This window comes from Tiliqua scincoides, chromosome 2 (assembly GCF_035046505.1).
Source record: "Tiliqua scincoides isolate rTilSci1 chromosome 2, rTilSci1.hap2, whole genome shotgun sequence".
Taxonomy (NCBI): domain Eukaryota; kingdom Metazoa; phylum Chordata; class Lepidosauria; order Squamata; family Scincidae; genus Tiliqua; species Tiliqua scincoides.
Window position 1 is genome coordinate 92,782,931 of NC_089822.1, and position 23,500 is coordinate 92,806,430.

At 43.3% G+C, this 23,500-nt stretch overlaps 1 protein-coding gene across 2 annotated transcripts in view; it reads left to right on the forward strand.

Annotated features, from left to right (window-relative positions):
• LOC136639408 (PH and SEC7 domain-containing protein 3-like) overlaps positions 1-23,500 on the forward strand; it is a 163,893-nt gene that overhangs the window by 38,141 nt on the left and 102,252 nt on the right. Inside the window, exon 4 of one of the 2 annotated variants that reach the window (XM_066613572.1) lies at positions 253-600. In XM_066613572.1, coding sequence (XP_066469669.1) covers positions 253-600 — 348 coding nt within the window. Of the gene's footprint in view, positions 1-252; positions 601-6,903; positions 6,985-23,500 lie in introns of those variants that run through there. The other variant, XM_066613573.1, reaches the window with a different exon arrangement.

Consider the following 23,500-nt stretch of genomic DNA (forward strand, 5'->3'; position numbering starts at 1 on the left):
CACATCACAACATTCAGGCCACTTTTGTCTCCACTCAGTACTGGGAGGGCACGTCCGAGGGAAAAACAAGGGTTTTTCTCAATCACAGCTACACAATTGCAACCAGACGTGCAAACGACAATACGTGGTGATCAAAAGGAAAGGCTGATTTGTCTTGTGTGCACTACTCGCAGAAGCTCTGAGCAGACAGGGTGAACACATGCAGGCCTTAAAACAGAAACTAAGGTGTCTTTCTTTGGTTTTGATTCGTAGGCTAATGGATGAAGAAGACGCGGTCAGTGGAAGAATGGAAGATGTCCTTGGGCAACAGCACTCTGAAGTCTCAACAGATGTGTACAGCTCGCAGTTTGAAAGCATTCTAGACAATGCCTCTTTATATTACAGTGCTGAATCACTGGAGACATTATATTCTGAGCCTGATAGCTACTTCAGTTTTGAAATGCCCCTTACTCCAATGATCCAGCAGCGTATCAAGGAGGACGCTCAGTTTTTGGAAAGGACTCCAGAGGGGGAGATGGGGAAGGACCACTGTGGTGGGGTCTCCAATGGAATAGGAGATGTGAAGGAGTCTGCCATCACAGAGGCTTGCCATGTGGGAAGGTAAGCTTTAGAAAAAATGTGGTTTTCATATCTTTGCTATCGCTTCATTGCATTGCTAATGAATGTAATCCTTGCCTTGCCAGTATGCTTAACTCTTTTAAGCAAAATAATCTGCGAGATAGGTGGCAAAAAGCAAAAAAAAAAGTCAGGTCTTTATTTTAAAGTTTTAGATGGCCTGCTGTTTAAGATGGGTCAGTAGGGAGAGATGAACATGCTGCAAGGCCTTCCAGGCAGGGCAGGCTGTGACTCTGTATGCTTTATGCAGTGAGGAACATAATGCATTCCTCAGTGGTTTCCTTGCTGTCCAGCAACAGAAGACTTTTGCTTCCACTACGATGGTGTCCATAAGTGTTTAATTTTGTTCCTATAGTGCTGAATGGCAGTTAAATTTGTTTTCCAAGTCCAAGTTTTGGGGTAAAGTTTTTGCTTGTCCTACATTTGTCAGTTTTGCAACCCATTCACCCTATAGAATTTAGGGGGAGCCATTGAGGATTTGAACCTTATTTACATCATTCTGCCCTGGGTTCCATTTCATACAAAGCTGGCTTTTAGAGATTATGTTATATCTCAGCTCCTTGGCAATCTAGTTAAAGCACAGCAAATTCCCCTTTATACAAGAAGTTCTAGTTTTATACGCACTTTTTACCTTGTACAAGAAGAAGATGATATAAACCTTACACTCCACTATTGTGAATCTTTTGTAAATAATTTGAAAACATTTGTATCAGCTCTCAGTGGGTTAATTGGAATTGTATTATGCGCATGCATTGAATGCTCAGCAACACTTTGTTTGCTGCCTGTTCGCCTGCTTTCTCTGTGGCTTCCAAGTAGTGACAGAGTCTGATTTCTGCAGTGGGATATTGGTATATTCTAATGTACTGTAGTTCAAAGAAAGAGAAAAAAAGTTGTTTACTTCTGCAGTAGCATAAATTACAAAAAGAGAGTTCTTAGAGTTAAATGGTATCACATTACCAGTAAACAATTGATTTATGTGACACTGTGAGAATTTCCAACTAGTCTAGATCCCCCATGAAGAAATAGTCTGAAAGTCCCACCTCACATGCTGAAGTAGGACATAATTTACACTTGGCAGATTTTGGGTAAATTTATTCAACATGTGACACCCCTGTATCCCAAGCTCACAAAGCTACTTTTGGTATCTAGGAAAAGGTCCCCCCGTCCCCCCCCCCCCCCGGCGTTAAGCCTAGTCATTTCCGACTCTATGGGCAGCGCTCATCTCTGTTTCTAAGACGAAGAGCCTGCGTTGTCCATAGAGAGTTTCTGTGGTCATGTGGCCGGCATGACTAAACACCTATGCGCATGGAATGCTATTACCTTCCCACCAAGGTGGTACCTATTTATCTACTCGCATTTTTACATGCTTTCAAACTGCTAGGTTGGCAGGAACTGGGACAAGCAACGGGAGCTCACCCCACCGCATGGATTCGAACTGCCTACCTTGTGGTCAACAAGCTCATTGACTGAGCGGTTTAACCCACTGAGCCACCCCGTCCCTTGGTATCTAGAAAAGGGCTCCCCAAATGGTGCCACCCATCTCAGGAGGGCCAGAGTGGTGGGGTTGTACTGATGTACCACCCAACTCACTGCACAGCAGGTTCCCAGACCAAGTTGACAAAGGTTTACTTCTCACAGTTGGTGTTGTGGTCCCCTAGATTTTTGTTTCTCCGGGGAGCACCAGGAACATGCTTCCAAAATACTGACATGCCATGTTTGCTTCCCTCAAAATTCTTCCTTTTCCACAAAGCCTGTTGTGCCAACACCTTAGTTTTCTTCCTCACCTGAAATAAAGCTTAAGTACGTGAAACTGCATTTGCTCTGTTTATGCTTTCCTTTTCCCCCTTCCTTTTGTCTTGCCTCCGTTGTTGCCATTTAGAGACTGTAAGCTTCTCTCTGGAAGGCCCATGAGTTGTCTTTACTTACGTTACTCTGTAAAGTTCCATGTTCAGTGATGGCGCTGTATAAATAAATAACAGCAGTAACTCAGTTTTGATCTTTTGACAGGCATTCATGGCTGTCATATCAGCCACAGGACTCTCCCAGTGTACCATGGGTACAAGAAAGGAAGCAAGACACATTCCTAGTGTTTCTGCTTTGTACTGGCTGGAATTTGGTGTTGCCTGGTAAAGAGTTTGTCACTGCTTTCAGGATCAGGGCAATACCACCCCCATCCTAGGAATAAGCCCTTAGCTCATCTTAGGGAATCTCAAGATAATTCTTGAACCACCGCAGCTGCAAATGTTGGCAAATACTGAACAGGCTTTTATAAGAAGCTTATTGCTGCATTTTCTAACTTTTAAATCCTGTATTTGTGGCTAGATCAGGAAAGACTTTTGAATTTCATTCTCCTCTCTCATCTTCTTTAAACCTCCTCTGTTGGAGAGAAATTGGAATATAGGTGAGTCATTGCTCTGCAACAATGTACAGCTTCAAGGCGCGGAGTACTCAAATAAGTACATATTCTATCTATCACCTAAATAAAAGATTGGCAATAAAAAAAATTAAAAAGCTTTTAGTTTCAATACTTGGAGAGCTGGCAATACAATTTCCCAGTAGGGCATGTCATAACAGAATGAAAACTGGGGCTGAACTAATCTTCCCTGGGGAAGTTGGTGAACCAGATTTACTTGGAAATTGGAGCATAAGCTAAATATGGCTCCCATTTGAATGTGCAGTTACGTTAAGAGATGTTTTCAGTTGCTATTTGATGATTTTGTTTCTGTTATTTTTTAAAAAATTAACCAGTTTATTATTAAAACTCTTTTCCACACTTGGAGGCCTTGTGCTCCCTAAGGTTTTCCAATCTGAGGCATCTCTAAGTATGTGTCTTTCAAATACTGAGTGCATTGAAATATAAATTGATTGAAGACCTGCCATAATGACAAGGAAAAGTGCATGCGGTAGAAGCAACTATAAGGCCTTGGAGTACATTTCCAAACCCTGCAGGATCCATGCCGCTGATTGACACACATGGTGTCTAGAGCTGTGAGCAAGATTTGCCCTACTTCAGTTGTCCTCAAGTGCGGAGGTTTCCAATCTTCCCCATAAAGGTGAATGGCAATAATGAGTTATAGCCTCTTTAAGAGAATTAATGTTGTGGTCCACAGACCAGGACAGGTCCATGGTGTTTATTTTTAGGAGGTCTGTGGCAGAGCTGGGGAGTCTTGACACTTTGAGATTCATTAACCTCAGACTTGCTCAGAGGATCAGCTTAGCGTGGGAGAAAGGTGAACCATTTAGAATTAAGGAATAAGGAGTCTCTGAGCATATGTTCAGCCCAGAATTTTAGTCTCAGTACTAAAACTGAGTGCATGGTCATTTTGCACAAAAACCCAGTTTTTCCCTGGAGTTTTGTTGTTTTCAGAATAGTTAAAAAGTCAGGAAACCTTGGAGGACCTACTACAGATCGCCAGAGAGCTACAAATAGATCCTAATTTACCTTCTGCCCGCACCTGCTCTATGGGGCTCCAATAAAAATGTGATGTCGATGTCCCTCCTTGCAGAGCGGGCTGACTTGAAATCAGTCCTGGATAGCTGCATTTTGACCGACAAATGCGTTGGTGACACATACAAACCTAGCAACGCTTTCTCTTTTCCGTTGCCACCTGCACTAATTCCAGCTGCACTGGAGTTCTAAGTTCAGAAGCCTTTCAAGTGGCCTCCCACCAGGTGGCTGGAAACCACACCATAATCCAGAGAGCTAATCAGTTTAGAGGTCTGCAATGCAATGGAGTTTAACAATTGCTGTTTTTGTCTGCGGTAAGGGCAAGCTATCAGTAATTATAACAAAAGCAAACAATAAATCCTACGAACACCGAAGTTGCCAATAGGTGTCCCCTGTGAGCTGTCCAGAATTCAGTGCAGAGTAGATCTTGGCTTTTGGCTCAAAGGTTACCACATTCCAAGTGAGGAGACCGAGTAACTGCTTAGCAGTTTCATTTGTATACTACCACTAAACTAAAAGCGTGGGGAATGGTTTGTTCATAAACTAGAGGTTACAAAGCTGAGATACAGTCCATATACTCTGGTTTAAAAAAATAATAATCCCAGTGTGCTCGAAACCAGCTTCTTCCCCTTGTGTGTGAGTTTGACACTTGTAAACATCTGATGGAATCAGGATTACCATGTGATTCCGTGTGATGTCAGAACTGGAGCTGAAGACACTTGGAACCAAGGAACTCGGATAAAATTACCTGCATTCCCTAGGGAAGGATGGGCTTGTACATTATCAGTAGAAATAGGAACTGGTCAGGCAAGGGAGGAAGTGGACAGTTTAGGATTACTGGTTCTAGAATTGAGGGCAGTTCTGTCTTTTGCAGCTTCTACTGTCAATGCAGCATTGTGACCTATCAGCCCTAAGGGGAGGGGCTGTGTAGGAGATGGAGCAAGGCTTATTATGAGACAGATTGCTATGTTCAGGAACAAATGGCAGGAAGTCACAGTGATGGGTTTCAATTCTATATATTATTTTGAACTAACCAGCCAGTTCTTTGGCTATGTTTCTAATGTATACATGTACTGTACTTGTATGAAAAATGGACACCATTGTGTGAGCATAGCAACTATATTCTTACTGCAGCAGAAAGTAAAGGTGTGCCCTTGGACACATTGTGGGCTATACCTACTTCCTGGCTCCCATTTTCTCTGCCTTTAGCTGTTGAGAATCTATGTAGCCCTGTGGGTTTTTTGGGCATGCTATGGGGTAAAGTTGGGAAGTGGCTTACATTGATGTTTATTTTTATGCACTGCAGGGCAGTGGGTGATTGACTACCTGGTGGTGAGTCCAGACCTACACTGCAGGAGATGAGGAAGCTATAACCCAGGGAACCCAAGTGCTCTTCTGACTTCATTCTGGAGCTCTGACATTCTTTGTAAAGGCTGTGGAACTGGCTGAGGAGTGAGGGAGAGCTTCAGCTGCAGGTCTTAGTTGCTTTATTGTACAGCAGGAGGAGCAGTCTGCCTTCAGTTGTACTCTGCCTTGGCAGATCTCCTGAAGGATGGCTTAGAGATTTTTACATTTATATAGACAGACTTTTCAGTAGCGTATCCTTAAAGACCCACAGTCACTCTGAACTTGCATTTCTTTTACAAGTGTCATCTTGCAGAGTCGGTCTACTTAGGATAGTGTTTCTCAACCAGTGGTACTTGGGATGATGTCTGGTGGTCAGCATGGGACCCCCAGACACCTGCTACCCAGCAGCAAGACAAGCAACATGATGTGACCAACAGCAGGAGGAGGCTTGGCTTGGCGGACAGAGGTCAAAAAAGCCCTTCCATCCACTCTGAGCCTCTTGTTGGTGTTTGTTGTGTCCCATCTAACCTCCCAACCCAGAAGTAACTGGCAACGATGTCATCACCAGTTACTTCCAGTGATACTTCCAATATGTGGCACATGCGAAGTGGTATGGTGGGGAACAGACGTTGAGAAACACTGTACTGGAGATAGCTCCTATTCATAACACAGGGGTGTGTGTGTGTGTGTGTGTGTGTGTGTGTGTGTGTGTGTGTGTATTCTCCTAGGTTACTACTTTTTTAAAACTTGTATGGTTCTTATGAATCCTTGAGAAAGGACACAACATAGAAACAGGAGTCAGCCAGCATCAGAGAAATTGCTAGTTATAATATCATTAATGCCGTCACCGCTAGGCCATCTTCCGTTTCCTTGGGTGTCCTGTGCATATTTGATTTGTGGGGCTGAGGACTCTATTGTTTTGTGCAGTATAAATTGTGAAATTAGCTGCAAGCCCTTGTAGATCATTACTTACTATTACTTGGGTTTTGAGTCTCAAAAAATTGGGCAGTTGGGAAGCCTTACCAAGAGCTAATGCTGACATAAGCATGTCCACATTGGAGAAGCCAGCTGGTCCTTTTGAAATGCAGTAAATTAGCAAGCGGAATAGACAGGGAAGAATTAAGTATTTTCTTCTCTCAACACAGAGAGGTCTGGGAGAAAGTCAGTGAAGAACTGATTACAGCAGAGGGGACTGTAGATCACAAGACAAAAGTTGGAGCCCCACTTTTCATTGGGGATGCTTTATGAAGCTCGGACAGCTTTTGCTGCAAATGGGAGCCAGGCTCTCTCTGTTGACTGGAGATCAGCTGATCAATGATGCCTGACAGTCATGTTATCCAATCCTTTTAATGAATGAGCAGAAAGGGACCAACCTTTCTCCATGCGGTACAGCTGTTGGGGGCTGAGTTTCAGGGAGGGGGCTTGAGGCAAAGCTGCTTTGTGAATGTGAGTCACATGGCCTTGAAATTAAAAAGAGTGATTAGTGGCTTCAGGGCTAAGAGTCCTATGGGCTCCTTTGTGTCTGGGTGTTTCTCCTTGGCAGGCCTATCAGCTGCTGACCTTGGCTACGATCAGTAAGTCCGAACACAGACTATGCATGCCTTTGGTGTACTTGTTCTGACATTGGAAAGCAGCGTTCTCATGGTGGTAATGGTGGTGGTGGGAGGACAAACTGCCAAAGCCCTGCCCAATGAACTGATCTGCAGGTTTTGTGTAGGATCTTGGCTGAGTTTTCCCTAAAAGGAGAGGCTGTTCTTGAAATAGAGAACTCTTCCAAAGTGCCGTTTCAGTTATTATGTGGTCTCGTTTCCAAATAAGGTGCAGCATCTGACAAAAAAAAGTTGGGATAGAGTGAGCTTGCTATTTCTGGCAAAAGCTTTCTGCTCTGGCATTTTACTACAGAGTTTACTTAGCTAGCACTTTTAAGAGACTGGGCAAAGTAAGCGGGCTGCCATTGCCAACAATGGCTAATGGTTTCAGGATTCTTCTTGATGAGAGCCAGTTATTTATAGTATAGACATAAAGTGCATAAACATTGTGGCTCAGCAGGGAGAGGCCTCTGAGGCAAACCTGGTGCTGTAGTTACCATCCCAGAGGTGAAAACCTTTTTTCTGGGAACATTATCTGTGACATTTAAACTTGCCAGTAGGCCCCCTGTGTGTGTATGAGGGGGGTAGAATGGGGTTTGGCTGGTCTGAGAAATTGTACATTTATCTTCATACAGTATTTTTCTGAAGTAAAACCTTTAAGGCTCCTCTACCTCAGATCTCTCCTTCTGGGCAGAAAGAGATGACCGCGTTCTGTCTTAAATGATCACCCAGATGGGTGATAAAATTCTCCTTGCCGCTTGGCGAATGACCAAACAGCCCTGAGGGGGGAGAGAAAGAGCTTACTTTGGGGTACCTGAATTGGCTGCATGAGCTCAGTAAGTGTTAAGAACATGGGAAGGAATCTCTGCTGGATTAAGCTCAGCATCTAGTTCTGTGTTTCTCAGACTGTGGGTCGGGACCTACTGGGTGAGTCGTGAACCAATTTCAGGTGGGTCCCCATTCATTTCAATATTTTATTTTTAATATATTAGACTTGATGGTATGTCACATGGTATGTGACTACATTTGGGGAAATGTTGCAGACCTGTACTTTTAACAAATTACTATGTACTCGTATATTCTTTTAACAATGATAGTAAATGGGACTTACTCTTGGGTAAGCATGAGTAGGATTGCAACCTAGGATTGTTAAAAACTTTTCTGCTTGATGATGTCATTTCCGGTCATGACATCGCTTCTGGTGGGTCCTGACAGATTCTCATTCTAAACAGTGGGTCCCGGTGCTAAATGTGTGAGAACCACTGATCTAGTTAGTCCAGGGTTCTGATTCCAAGCGTATCTTGACATGACTCTGAAAAGTTCACAAAACTGTGTATGAAAGTGACTGCCCTGCCTGGTTGGTAGTTCTCAGCATTAGGCACGTGGGGCTGGAGGAAAGAGATATCCTGCCTCTGAAAATTTCAGGTGAATGTAAGTACATATTAGGGTGTGTAGCTAAATGGGTATGCTTGACTGGGGTTTTTGGTATCTGGAAGAAGACAAAATAATATGTACGAAGGAAGTACATATTATTCCATGTAGAAGGAAGCTCAAGTAGATGAGGAACTGCAGAATGTGGAAGTGGTTCAGGAGGTTAAGAGTTTAGTGCAGTTCTGGTCGCCGCATCTCAAAAAAGACATAGTGGAAATGGAAAAGGTGCAAAAGAGAGCAACTGATTACTGGGCTAGGGCACCTTACTTATGAGGAAAGGGGGGACATGATTGAGACATACAAAACTATGCAGGGGATGGACAGAGTGGATGGAGAGATGCTCTTTACACTCTCACATAACACCAGAACCAGGGGACATCCACTAAAATTGAGTTTTGGGAGAGTTAGAACAGACAAAAGAAAATATGTCTTTACTCAGCGTGTGGTTGGTTTGTGGAACTCCTTGCCACAGGATGTGGTGATGGCATCTGGCCTGGTCGCCTTTAAAAGGGGATTGGACAAGTTTCTGGAGGAAAAATCCATTATGGGTTACAAGCCATGATGTGTATGTGCAACCTCCTGATTTTAGAAATGGGCTATGTATCAGAATGTCAAATGCAAGGAAGGGCACCAAGATGCAGGTCTCTTGTTATCTGTTGTGCTACCTGGGGCATATATTCAGTTCAGAGTGGGAACAATCATTTGTCTCTCCTGCCTCATAGCCTGTGAGGAGGAAGGGTGTGTGTGTGTGTGTGTGTGTGTGTGTGTGTGTGTGTGTGTGTGTGAGAGAGAGAGAGCGCTAGCTAGCGCATGCCATTTATTTATTTATTTATTTATAGGCTGCTGTTGGCTTGCACAGTGCTTTATAGTACACACAAAATATTTTTTTTAAACTGAAAAATGGCAGGTCCTTGCCTTAAAGTGCTTATATTCTGTTGGTGGGAGGAAGAGAGGAAAGAAAAGGGATGGGAGAGGCAAAATTAATAAGGGTTCAACATGAATAGGTTTTGTTATGCAGACATACCTTTTGTTCCTGTTTTTGGAGGTGAGTAGTTGGGTGGGAGAGATAAGGGCTTCCCAGAAGAGGTGGGAGTTAAAGTGGTCTTTGGAAAGGGGTAGCAAGGGAGAATGGGTGGAGTAGGTTAAGTGAGCAGGTGAAAATAGGAAATTAACTCAGGCTGACAGATTAAAAAGATTATTAGGAAAAAGCAAGGATTTACTCAAATCAGCAAGATTCTTAGGCAGGGAAAATGCTACAGCTTTGTAGAATCCACCAGTGCTTTTCAGTTTGCATCATATACTGTAGCTCTCTTTCATCAATTTTTCATCGAGAAACTAGGCAGGCTGATGCAGCCAGGCTAATTTAACAACCAGACTTCTCTAATCCATTAGTCATGTCTGTTTATCAAAAAAAGAAGAAGCCATAACTTTATGTTCTTGCAGAGTTAACTCTGCTTTTCTCAGTTATCTGCTTAGAGAAAGTCAAGAGCAAACAGTTTGAAGCAAAGAAATACATGAGTCCCCTCCTCTCCCCCCTCCAGCACATACTCTAGCAATCAATGCAGACCATTCAAGTTGTTTGGCTGCATAGCTGGTAAAATGAAGAAATTATGTTGCTGCCGCTAGTCATGTGTGGTTTTGTTAATACTACTGTGTGTGGTAGAATTTGCAAAACACCAGGCATGTTATCTTCCATAATTCCTCCCCCCCCCCCATAAACACTGTATTTGGGAGCAGCTGTTGCTCTCCCTCTCCCCTGAATTAATTGCAAAGCAGCTGCAGGAATAGACTGAGCTACTCTGAGCCAGTCTCCAAATGGTTAAGGCGAATGTTAGCAGAGGGGGGTCAGGGGTGACTTCATTGTATATTGTGCTTGTTTGAAACAGGTCCTTTGGAGGGATGTTGTGGTAGGGAACTAGGAGGAGCAGGAGGAAGTTTTAAAATTTGTTTTCACATTTTGATTCCTGCCCCTGAGGGATGCCTAAAAGCAGAAGACAAGCAGATGATGTTTGCATGTCTTACTGAAAGACAAAGTGCAAGGAAAGCAATCAGTGGAGCAAAAAAAAAAAAGAATTCCTGAGCAGATAGTCTGGTGATACTGCACTCATGCAGGGCATGGTTATGGGCTGACTGTTCTCCCAACTCAGGTAATTAGATGTTTTAACTTTTTATTCTTATTTTAGTATTATGATGTATTCTTATTTTAGTATTATGATGTACTCAGAAAGTGCAAGCTACTCTTTGAATTGTTCAAAGTAACCAAATTACACTTTAAAATCAAGTTTTGTGACTTTGAAATGGAAAAACCTTCTTCCTTATCTAGTCATATCGTAACAGCACTTACCAAGTGAGTATTCATATTTATCAAACCTACACCTCCATCCATTCAGAGTTTTTGAGGCCATTTTGCTTCCCCCCCAGTTAATTAAGATTAATAAATTAGAAATTGGCAAACCCCTTGAGGCGTACAATTCCTTTCTACTAGAAATTGCAAAGTATTGTGTACATAGATGGTGCTACATAAAATAAATAATGTTATACATTTTTACCTGGGCTTAAGGGGCGGTTAATTCTCTTTCAGTTTAGCTAAACTTTGATAATCTGGTTACAGACTTCTATTGCCTTTCACCCCAAACATTGTATGGGATTTATATTTCCACATTATGTTAATTAGGTCAAACCTTGGTTCTTAACTCTTCCAATTACCTATGATGTATTTCTTAGTGTTAAAACTGCGGTGATTGCAGGAGTGAATGTTTTACTTTTTGGAGTTCTTGGGTGTACAGGCAGAAATCCACTTTGCAAACAGTGATCTCGTAGTTGAAGAGGCTACAGATGGAGAAGAGAATTGCCTGTTTCTGGCAAGCATTTTTTCATTTTAATTAGATTTTAGGCTGCAACAAAAGACGATACTGGGATAATATTAGACACTCTAACCCTACATGGGGAGGTTGTATGTGTCAGTGTAATTCTGGTTTTGTACAAGGAAAGGCCTTAATTTTTATTATGAGTCTATAGCAGCTGTTTTCAACCTTTTTCAGCTCATGGCACACTGTCAAGGCACTAAAATTGTCAAGGCACACTCCCAGTTTTTTACTTACATTAAATCACTACATCACAGTTACTTTTTAATTAATATAATTAATACAATTAAATCATTACATGACAAAGAGCATGATCCTAACCAGGTCTACTCAGAAGTAAGTCCTATTTTGTTCAATGAGGCTTACTTAGCCTGGGGGGGGGGATGTGCCTGTGGGACTTATTTCTGAGTAGACATGCCTAGGACTGGGGTTTTGGTTGCACTATTTTTTCCACAAATACAGGAGCAGGCAATTGGCACTTCTCCTCACCGCACCCCCTCCCACAGGCACATTTCCCCCATTTCATAATTGCAATTAGCACCTCTCTTACTGTCCTTCCCCTCACTAGTCCGCACCTTCCAAAGGTCCAGAATTACTTGCCTCACATTCTCTCCCCCCCCCCACTGCCAATGGCCTGCTCCTGTATTTAAGAAAAAAGAGTGCAACTGAAAGCCCAATCCCAGGCGTGTCTACTCAGAAGTAAGCCACATTCCATTCAATGGGGCTTACTCCCAGGAAAGTGGGGCTAGGAGAGGAACCTGAGCCCAGCCCAGGCATGTCTACTCAGAAGTCAGCCCATTCTAGTCAATGGGTCTTACTCACCGGAAAGTGCGGATAGGATTGTGGCCCAATGCCCCTCCTCTGAAAGGCAAAGGCAAGGCAGGGAGGGTCGCTTTGGGGAGCTGCAGGCAACTGTGGCAAGGAGAAGGGCCTTAGAAGGACACTCAGCCAGCCCATTCTTAGGCTGGTGACCTCAGCAGACTCACTGGCTTCCTGTCTGCTTGTCTGCCCCAGGCTCCCTCTTCTCACTCACTCTGCCCAGACCTCCTCCAGGCTCCTCTGGCTGCCCAATCAGACAATGGAGGATACCCAATCCTAGGTGTGTCTACTCAGAAGTAAGTCCCATAATAGTCAATGGGGCTTACTTCCAGGTAAATGAGGATTGGGTTGCAGACTTCCGCTTAATCAGCAGCAGGAGATGCAAAGCAGCCAGGGCTGCTCCTTTTTCGAAGCTGCTGCCTCCTGAGGTTCAAAGGAGTCACATCTCCTGCCCACGCTGCTGCCTGCTTCCTCTGGCCCCACGGCACACCTGAGACAGCCTCACAGCACACTAGTGTGGCACTAGTGTGGCACTAGCCTCACAGACACTAGTGTGGTCTATAGAGAGGCTTTGGCATGCTCTAATCTGCATGTTCAATGTTCAGTAGGAGTGGAATTTTGTTCTACTTTCAGATGCTTGCTGCTCATTAGAAACAGTTATTTTAAAAACCTTAAAAAAAGTTTTGTGTGTATAGGTGTTGGTGTTGTGGGATTCCATAATTCTGGGGAGGCGGTTACAATAAAGTATTTCCCAAACTGTGTGCTAGGACATATTAGTGTGACTTAAGACAACCAGTAGCGTGCTATGAAGAAGTTAAATAACTGAAGGTTCTTTAAAGGTTCTTAGCGACTCTTCCTCAAGACTTTTAGGGACAGGTACTCCTGCTATGTGTCTGCACTAGGAGTGATTTAAAAATTGAATAACCCTCTGTGCGAACACATGCCAGAATTATTTAACTGTATACAGGTCTAACCTTGTTATACATGGATTTTTTATACATGGATTTGACTCAACATGAATGGCCACTGCAAATGAGAAGAAATGTGCTGATCCCTGGAGAAGGGGAAAAATGCATCCCTTTAAAATCAGTTTAAAAAACTGAACAGTCCTTTAACAATAGCCTCCTTAATGAGAGAGGGGGGGAGAGAGAGGGCAGCTGGCTGACCATCCATCAATCCTCCTCTCTCCAGGCGACCCCTCCCTCCCCCCTGAGCACATGAAAGAAAGGTGATCACTTTGCATTGGTGAAGGGAGGCACTGAGTGAAGCGCCTTTGTAAGCACTTGGAGGAGGACTGATTGATGAATTATCATCTTAATGACTCTTATCTTACATCACAAAGGTCAGCAAGGCTGTTTTTAAATCACCAGAGCAAAGAAACTTTGTTTTTAAATTGATTTGCTATAGTGTGTTTTTTGCCATCCACAAAAGTGCTTGGAGTGCTTGGAACAGAACCCATGCAAATAATGAGGCTCAACCTTTAATTTTAAAATATTTGAGGATTAAAATTGGCAGCATCCTTTTCATTTTTCACCCTTAAAGCCAGTGATTTTCAATCTTTTTCATCTCATGGCACACAGACACTAAAATTGTCAAGGCATGCCATCAGTTTTTAAGCTTGCATGGAATAATGCACCAGATCCGAAGAATGACACTGGTTCTGCCCTCCCTCGAACTCCCCGCCCCCGGCACATCTCCTCTCCTATATGCTCCAGTGTCTGGTGGGAGATGGGTATCGAGGGCCCCCTTCAGGGACACGATTCATCTTCTTCGCTTCCAGCTCCTTTGCTGACCACCCTGGCTTCTTCATCCTCCCATGCTGTTGTGTGAGGCTGTTGGGTGAGGCTCTTCTCACACCACTTGGGCTGCTTCTTCTGCTTGTACTGCTGCGCAAAGCTCCAGACGGCCGCTTGAGCTGGCTGCTCCATCTGCTTCTTCCTCCTGTGCTACTGCACAAGGTTCACGGATGTCTTTTGTGGACTTCATGTTGGCCATGCTGCCAGCGAGGGGCTCACATTCCCCAACGGTCCTCTTAATAAATGACTGTCGCTCAAACTTCTATGGTACGCCTGCATGCCATTTGCGGAGCACCAGTGTGCCGCAGCACAGTGGTTGAAAATTGCTGCTTAAAGCAATTGGAAGTGATCTGTCTGTAAATCACTTGCCCAAAGGCATGCACTTGAAGCGCATTTGACCTTGGCAAGCAAACTGTGTGTGACAGGTTGATTGAGCCATTTCTGCCCAACATTGCATATACGCAACAGGGATCAAATGTGTACACCTGTGGGCTGGGCAGAAATGGGTTAACCTGAGAGACAGTGACTTACCCACCATGTTCACTCATTTTGCTTCCTAGGACTAGTAAGGATTTGAGTCAGGGCTTCACCTTATCCAGTCACAGTACGCCAGTCAATATACCACACTGGCTTTAGTTTCAGGTGTGAATGAGAATGTTCCATAAACTTAGGGATATGATACGTTGAGTGGAACCAACAACTTTGTTGCCTTGCGGCTTGGTAAGGTTGGCGCTTTCCCTGCATCCCCTTCCCCCATGGCTGCTTTACAGGTTTTCCTTGAGTTGTTACTGGGTGACAGAAACGCTCTGTTAGTACACTTGGTGACCTTGACTGAGTTTTTTCATCATTCTGTTGTGTGTGGGAGCAGTTGGGCCACTCATATCACAGAAGAGCGAGCTCCTTCAAAGCATACCTTTGAAGACCTTTCTTGTGTAGGACTTCAAAGTGTATTGAATGGTAAAACCAAGGTAATTCAATCAATCGCCCACTGAGAGATAATTTGTTTTTTAAAACCTTTATTTTTGCAAAGAGAATATAGGTGAGTAAGTGGGGGGAGAAATAAGATTAACAAAGTTAATAAGGTACATCATTTCTTGAAGAAGCTAGATCTGCCAACTTATATGGATATAAAGTTATTTGCAAAGAATCCAGAACCATCTAAAAATGTGTGTTGGTGCTGGCTTGTAGGACGTATGTATATGTTATTATACAGTTTGGGAGAAAATCAAGGAAATAAATCATCCTAGCAAATAAATCAAGTTTTGAGTTGATTCAGTTCTTCATGGAGTTAAAAAGAACATTAGAAGAGCCTTGCTGGATCAGGCCAAGGACCCATCTAGTCCAGTGGCCTGCCAGATGCTTTTGGGAGCACTCAAGACAGCAAAATACATATCTCTTGTTGCCATTCCCTTTCATCCAGCACTCAGAGATAGGCTACTTCTAAAACCTGGAGGTTGCATACAGTCATGTAACCATCATGAATTGGTTCACGCATTTGATTACCTGTGGTTAAATTAAAGACTGAAAATCAGGTGGAATTCTGGCAATCATGTTTAGTACTGAGACCATTTTTAAAAAAATGCAATAGCTTGATGATATTTTTCCAACTGCTGTGATCACAGAAATTGTGGCCAGTCAAAAATTGTTATTGCCTGGATAACATGGGCAATAAGTAGCTTGTATGAACCAGCCCTAGGATGGAATTTTCACTTTTGACTTTATAGTTTTGTAGGCGCTTTGTACTAAAGAACATTTTTTAAAACCCTTAGATATGTAATGTAGAAGGCCATTTTGGGAGAGGGTTGGGTAAATAGTCTAGAACAGCATTTCTCAAACTGTGCTTCAGGACCCATTTGGTGGGTTGCAAGCCAGTTTCAGGTGGGTTGCGTACCACCTTCCTCAGCTGCCATTGAAAATACAGATCTGAAAATACAGGGTACAGAGCTGCTGGGCAGGGTGGACTTCTGGTGGGAGAGAGGCCTGGTGCTTTGCCCTGACTAGGTGGGAAGATGGGGTGCTGGAAATGGGGAAGGCTGTGTGGTTGGAGAAGGATCCAAGTCTGGGTTCTGCTTTGATTTCTGAACTGGAATGTTTGAATTCTGAGCTATGCAAAATAACAGCATGAGGATGCTGTGTAATGTGTCCTTTGGCTGATTACGGTTTAGCTTTGAAGCCTAAAATGGTGTCAGTTCTGGCCATGACATCACTTCCAGTTAGTGACATCACTTCCATTCTAAAAAGTAGGTCCCAATGCTAAAATGTCTGAGAACCACTGGTCTAAAAATCTTGGAAAAACATGCTTCAATTAGACTTCTTTATTTCTTGCCTTCTTTTTTCTACTCTTTAATATTCTTCTTACTGTTGGTTAGACAAGTTCAGAAAACTTCTGACCAAATGAGACCTTATGTGGGTGTGCAAACACCCATTTGGGAAGTTGGCTGCCTGTAACTTCCTGCCAAGTAATAAAGAGGATTGTACCACAATTGTCATGTCTGATTTTAAAAATCTAAGGAAGTGGCAAGTTTCTCCTTGCTGCTCAACGGAATGACAGAGGCAGCAGGCAGAATGTACACATGGGGTGAAACTACCAGTTGTCAAATTATTATTTGTGTTTCGCTCTCTGTTACATCCTGCCACATTGTGAAAAGATTCTGTTTCTACGGATTTTGGATTGGGTACGAAAATGCAGTAGAATTCTCTTGTCATGTAGCGGGGCAGTTCTGGTGACAGCTTGCTGACGTGATTGCATGTGCATCATAGTATGTAGACAGATGGTCATCTGTAGTCCTGTAGACGGCACAGGAGACAAAACAACATTAAGAACTAAACGTGCATTTGTTACCATAAAGCAATTCTGCATGTGAAATTGGCCTAGGTTCTGCCATCGGGCTGTAGAGCCATATAAATCAGCAATTCCACTCCTGCTGGGATTTTCAAGCAATCTAGCAGTGAAGAAGTCAGTCCAAAATCATTGCATGTCTTTGTGGGAGTTTGCAGCACTTCAGTTGACTTCTCAGTTGGCTCGAAGGCAAATTCTCTCACTCCATTCAGCCATTCATTCAACAGGCAAATGTGTTCTGTCAGTGCTGGCTGGAATCCAAGGCTGTGGCTTCTGGCAGCAGCAATGAGCATTGGCGAAATAACGCTGTGGCTGGTGTTGGTGGCAAAACATGTTTTTCGTGAAGCTTTACAAGCTTGCTTAGATCTGGCAGGGGACTGTAATGGCAAATATACATGGCAAATATAGGTGGCAGGCTTGTTTGTTCTTTTCCAGCTGGCGTGACAAGAAGCCTAGAGATCTGATGCTAGCTTCTAGGAATGTTGTGGGGAATTGTTTATGGTCCAGCTCTATGCACGGATGACTTCTAGGAATGTGAAATATTTTTCCAGCTCTGGATTATAGATATATAAACAGAGGTGCCTGGTAGCTGATCAAATTCTTCAGCATTCATGTGCCCCTATCTTTGTGACCTGCTTGTAATCCTCCCAGAGGCATCTGTCTGGCAGCTGTTGGGAATAGAATGCTGGAGGAGTTGAACCCAGTTAGGCCTGATCCAGGAAGACAGTTCTTTGTTTTTTGGGTGGTGGTGGTGGGATTTTATTTATTGTATCATGATTGTATCCTCTGTTTTGCTTTAGGAGCTAATGCTGGTGTCCCATATTTTATCCTTCACCTTGAGAAGTAGTTTTAGGTGTAAGGGCAATGACTGAGCCAAAGTCTCATAGCCAAAGCCACTGTAACTCCCCATGCAGCTGTGCCAGCATGCCACCTGCTGCGTCCCACAGGGGAGTTTCAGCCTCCAGAGGCCTCTGCAGGGCAAGGGAACATTTGTTCCCTGCTGGATCTACTTGAGCTTATGCCAGTTATATTGCTAGTGCAAGCCTGCATGGACCTGCGAAGGTGGTACGAGGCTTGGAAATGGGTTAGGTTTTGGTGTGCACTTCTGCTTCCAAAACTGACCTCCCTCCTGTCCCAATCTGCCCTCACCCCTGTTACCACCCCTTTCTGCCCACCCCCTATGTGGATTACCTGGGCTGGTAGGCATCTGGAGTCTGATACAGTGTGGAGCTGGCTGCTCACCACTTGAGGTACTAAATGTCAGTCTGCTCATTCTGGTGTGTTGGCTTTTGTGACAGCCAGAAAGAGCCTAGTGCCACTGGAACACTTGTTTCAGCAGCACTGGGCACCTTTAGGATTGTACCCTCAGTTGAATTTGTGGCCAAGTGGAGATTTTAATACAGATCTCGGTGGAGCAAATGCAATGCTACTGCTATTCATTCATTCATTTTAATTTTATGAACTGCTTTTCAACACATAACCATTCTCAAAGCAGCAATTTACATAGCAAAGGAAGAAGAAGTAGGTTCCTGGTCCTAAAGAGGCTCACGGTCTTAAAAGAGACACAGGAAGACACCAGGGACAGCTGCTATGTTGGGGTGAAATGGGGCAGTTGCTTCACATGCTTACATGTAAGAGATCCGTAACAAAGATGCCTCTTTATTAAGTGAGCAGTGTTTTTCCATCATATCACATTGGATCTCAGAGTATTACTTCAAAGTATCTCTTCTCTAAAGTGTTAGCAGATCCTGATGTTTTCGGAACAACCAGGAATGTGGTTTCTATTCTAATCAGTCCTCCTTGGCACTTGCTTTCCAGTGTAGTTTGGCCTTTGATGATGATTACCAAAAGGCTAATGTACGATTATCTCTGCTCTTTCTCTAATTCTGACTCTTGGGCAGGTTTTTGTGCATTCTGTTTTTTTTCAAAATGATATGAGCATCATGTGCACCATCACAGCTGCCATTTGTGAGAAATTAAATTGCAGCAAAATAGAAACGCAGCCTATTATAATATAAAACCTTGTACATTAATTCAAAGATTTATCTCTGGCCTGTAGCCAAAGAACTGTGCAATTAGTTCCACATCCCCACAGGAGCTTGGGGCTGTGTTTTTTGGAACACAACCAATCTCCAGCCTCACTGCATGATGAACAACCTTTTTAAAGGCAAGTTTCAAAAGCATTTTGTGGTATTGCATGAAAGCTGAAGGGGGAAAATATATCTCACTAGGCAAGTTCAAGCAGTTCATTTTTTTTTACTGATAGCATTAAGTATATCCTGCCATCTTACTCGAAGTGCTGTCAAGGTGGTTCATAAAACAAAATCATAAACAGGCTGACAGTAAAAATGTACCCCAGGCACAAATGTAGTCTTCCAGATTGTCAGTGGAGGTGGATGCCAAAAGATATTGGGATGTACATCCAGGCCCCACTGAACTGGCTGGATGTGTTGTGAATGGGAATGCATTCCCTCCCCTACTAGGAAGTCAAAAGAGAATTCTCTCAACCTTTTTATTTAAGATTTTTGGCCTAGCCCACTGTGTTCCGTTTGTGATCTTATGTTTGGAGGTTGGGCAATATAGACTTGAGCATTTAGCTTGGGCCAGATTTGTTAAGTTCTGGTTCAATGTTTGCTTCAGTGCAGGGCAAGCTCCTCTTTTCCAAGCCCTACTTTCTGATTCCTGGCAATCTATGGGCTTTTGTTATTTCATCCTTAAAATCCGCTCTATCAGCCTCTCGCTGGATACTTTGGGCACTGATACTTTGAATAGGAATAGTATGAGCATCTTGTGTAAATTATGGGACATCAAAAGCCAGGAAATAATGCAACTGCTAGTAAGACCTGCTCCCCCACTTTCAGTTGCAGTTACCATTGGTCTTTGGTTGTCATCCCAGATATCTGTATTTGTTAAATGATCCACAGATTCGTGGAGCTTTTACACTTGCTCTTTGTATTGTGTTTCCATCTCGTGAGTTAGAAGCTAGATTTTGTTGGCATTCTCAGATTTCAACCAACTGCGCATGTCATTTGGGGGCCACTGAATCCTTAGCTCATATAGTATTGCCCTTATTATATGGATATTAGAAGTATGTTTCCAAATTTATTCTTAGATGGCCGTTTTACAGGCTGAGGATGATGAAATTTTACGTCTGCTTCTAGCTTCTTCTGACACACTGGTCATAAACCAACTGGCTAAATTTTTGCACGATATTCTAACTGGACGTAGAACCGTATTTCCCATCCACCCTAATGATTCTATTTTTAAGGCAGAGAGTTTGTATCTTGCTTTGTTTGTCCGTCTGTTTCGTTTGTCTGTCAATGCCTAATAAAGGTTTTTGAACTGAATTCCCCTCATCTGGGACCACCGGTTGATAGACCTGATTAGTTGCGTGAAATCAGTGCTGAACTTGTGCCATAGTTAAGAAAATGTAGTCATATTATAAACTCTCCATAAGTAATAACATGTACTTCAGCATCCTTGGAAGCATCACCATGAAAATACTTTCAAGAATTTCAAGCCACCAGTGTCAATTTATTTGGCTTCCTCTCAGTCAGGTACTTGGGTTTTTTCTCCATTGTTGCCTGTATAAAGGAATAGGTTGATGTCTTTGGAAGCATCAAAGTTGAAAATATGATCTGTTTCTGTATCTGCATCTTGGCTTTCATCCTCTGTGTTTGTGGTATTTTTTCCTGGTACATGCCCTTGATGGGATTCAGACGGGGCAGGGGTACCCACTCTTTCTATTCAGTTGTCTCACAACTATCTAAGGAAATCTCTGGGTAGCTACTCCGCTGCCACCAGCCTAAGAACCAGGATCACTAGAGGAATTCCCTGGGCTAAATCCCTCTTCTGGTAATACAGAGATATTTAAGGATTCTCTTTAATTTCTTCACAATAATCCCAATGAGAGGAAGAGTAATAAACTCCCAGATAACTGAAATGAAATCCAGACAAGGAGGAATAGGAAACTAGAAAATTAAGATCATTAACTGATGTACAATAACAAGGAAAAAGGCTTCTCTACAATCAGGGAATGATGTCAATAAGACTACTGGTCCAGCCTATTTATACACGGATTTTTTATACACAGATTTGACTCAACACGAATGGACCCTGCAAATGAGAGAGAATGTGCTGATCCCTGGAGAAGGGGAAAATGCATCCCTTTAAAATCAGTTTAAAAAACTCATAGTCCTTTAACAATAGCCTCCTTAATGGGAGGGGGGGCAGCTGGCTGACAATCCATCAATCCTTTTCTCTCCAGTGGACCCCTCCCTTCCCCCTGAGCACTTTGCATTGGTGAAGGGAGGGACTGTGAAGCACCTTTCTAAGGGCTTGGAGGATGATTGATGGATTGTCTCCTTAATGACTCTTATATCACAAAGGTCAGGAAGTCTGTTTTTAAATCACCTGAGCAAAGAAACTTTGTTTTTTAAATTGATTTGCTATAGTGCGTTTTTTGCCATCTAGGTGTGAATGGAACCCACAGGAATAATTAGTCTCAATCTGTACTACAAGAGGCTCCCAATCATGCAGGACTCCCCCAAGGCAATACTTTTTGTGAACCTGCTGATAAAAGCAACCAAAAAAGATAAAAACCTAACACAATCTAACTACTTTTCTGACCAACAAAAATCACATTAAGGTCTATCATCTACTCACAGTACGGAAGGAGGCTAATTCTCCCTTAGTCTCATCCACTAGGAAGACAAAGGATGAGTCTATTCTCTAAGGAATTTATCCTCCCACTAGTGAGAGTGACAGAACACTCTCACCTGAAGATTTACACATGAGGAGCCCTAAATAGCTCTGATACCAATGCAGGGGGGAAAAATAGGACCCACATGAAACAACAGTTTCATGACAGCCCTATTCCAGTGTTACGCAACTGTGGGACACTTTCCACAACTACAGAATCAATGGGTACACCAGCTAACCCCATTCTCTGATGCTGCACCACCCTGCACCACTCTACACCACCCTCAGTTCCTTGGAGGATGGGCAGTATAAAAATGAGAGAAATAAAAATAATAAAATGTTATTTTTAACCAGCATTGCAGGTACTAACATGGGTTTATTTTACTCTGTTTTGCTGCAGGGTTTTAGCAGCAGCTGTGACAGTCAGTCAGGTTCCCACTGGAGGTCTGGGGCTGATCTCAGGCCTTCCCTTGAAAAGGTTTAGAAGCAGATTAAGTGCAAGGCTCAACTACCCTCACACATAACACTCAGAAAGAGGAGGAAAAGACACTTAGGGCACAATCCTAACCCCTTATGTCAGTGTCTTCCAGCACTGACATAAGGGCAATGCAGCTCTGAGGTAAGGGAACAAACATTCCCTTACTTTGAGGAGGCCTCCCTGAGTGACACCCAACTGCAGGATGCAGCACACGTCCCATTGGCACCGCTATGCCAGTGCTGGAAAGCACTGACATAAGGGGTTAGGATTGCGCCCTAAGTGTAATACCAGTTTGAATGCTCATGAGACAAGAAAATAGAAGGGGCTTTGTGGATCGATGGCTAAGCTTTACCAAGAACCAAGCTTTACCAGAGTTACTATCTGTTTCTTGCTGACTTGTGTGCACAGTGTTGTAGTAACGAGTGTTGCATCCTGATGGTGTCATGGTTCTGGAGTTGGAATTAGACCTGGAAGTTCCAGGTTCAAATCCTTGCTCAGCCATGAAGTTTCCTGGGTGACCTTGGATCAGTCACTCTCTTTCTCAGCCTCACCTACCTCACAGGGTTGTTGTGAGGACAAAAGAAGGGGAGGAATTGTGTACACCACTCTGAGTTCCTTGAAGGAAGGGTGATACAAAAATAGAAAAATAAATAAATTGCAGGACTGAGGTTGCCAAGACCAAGCAACCACTTGTGGCAAAGTGGGATGCAAAAGCCAGATAGGGCTTGGAAACTAACCCAGAGGCTAGGCTGTATTCATAGCTTGTTGTAAAGAGGGAATCGGGGTAAGGGAGCTAGTGCTGCTTTCCAGGAGAAGGGGGTGTGTTGCGAAGTGTCGCACAAAAAGAATGGTTGCCCAGCACATGCTGGTGCAACGGCTTTTCACTCAGGAAATGTGCTTGTCCAGTGGATGCTGAAGCATCAGTTTCTCGGTTGTGCTTGAAGAAGGACAGCTGGGAAGAAGGGGAAAAGCTGGAAAGAGAAGGGAATGGTTGGGTTACCAATCCTGAATGCCAGCTTGGAACAGTGTTTCTTGGGTGTAGTGACTAGAATGGGGGTGCTTCATGCAGGGCCAGTGGATCAACAAACAATATTAATGGCAAGGTAGATGTGGAATGAGGAGCAAAGACACATGGGTTCTTGTGACTGAGTTTTTTTATAGGATCCCTATAGGATCCTATAGGATTGTTTGTGGATTAGTACATCAAAGATCCTCCTTTTGTAACTTGACAGACCTTGATTGTGCATCCCTGGCCTTAAATGGGTACAGGTCCTGCTTTGGTATCCACTGATTTGGCTTACCACTGGTACTGAGGTCCATCTTTAAATGTGTTGTAACAAGGGGGAAAAAAAACATCAAAATCCAATTTCCTACCTTTGTGCTGTTAAATAATTTCATTCCATTATTCATCCCATTTAGCGACAGTATAGTATCTATACCGATGCCTGGCTGGCATTCTGGGGCAACAATACAGGAGCAAGAAACCTGGATGTGGGTCTTTAAGTCATTTCTGTCCAAAGTTGCATATACACAATAGGGACCAAATGTGTACACCTGTGGGCCAGGCAAAAAT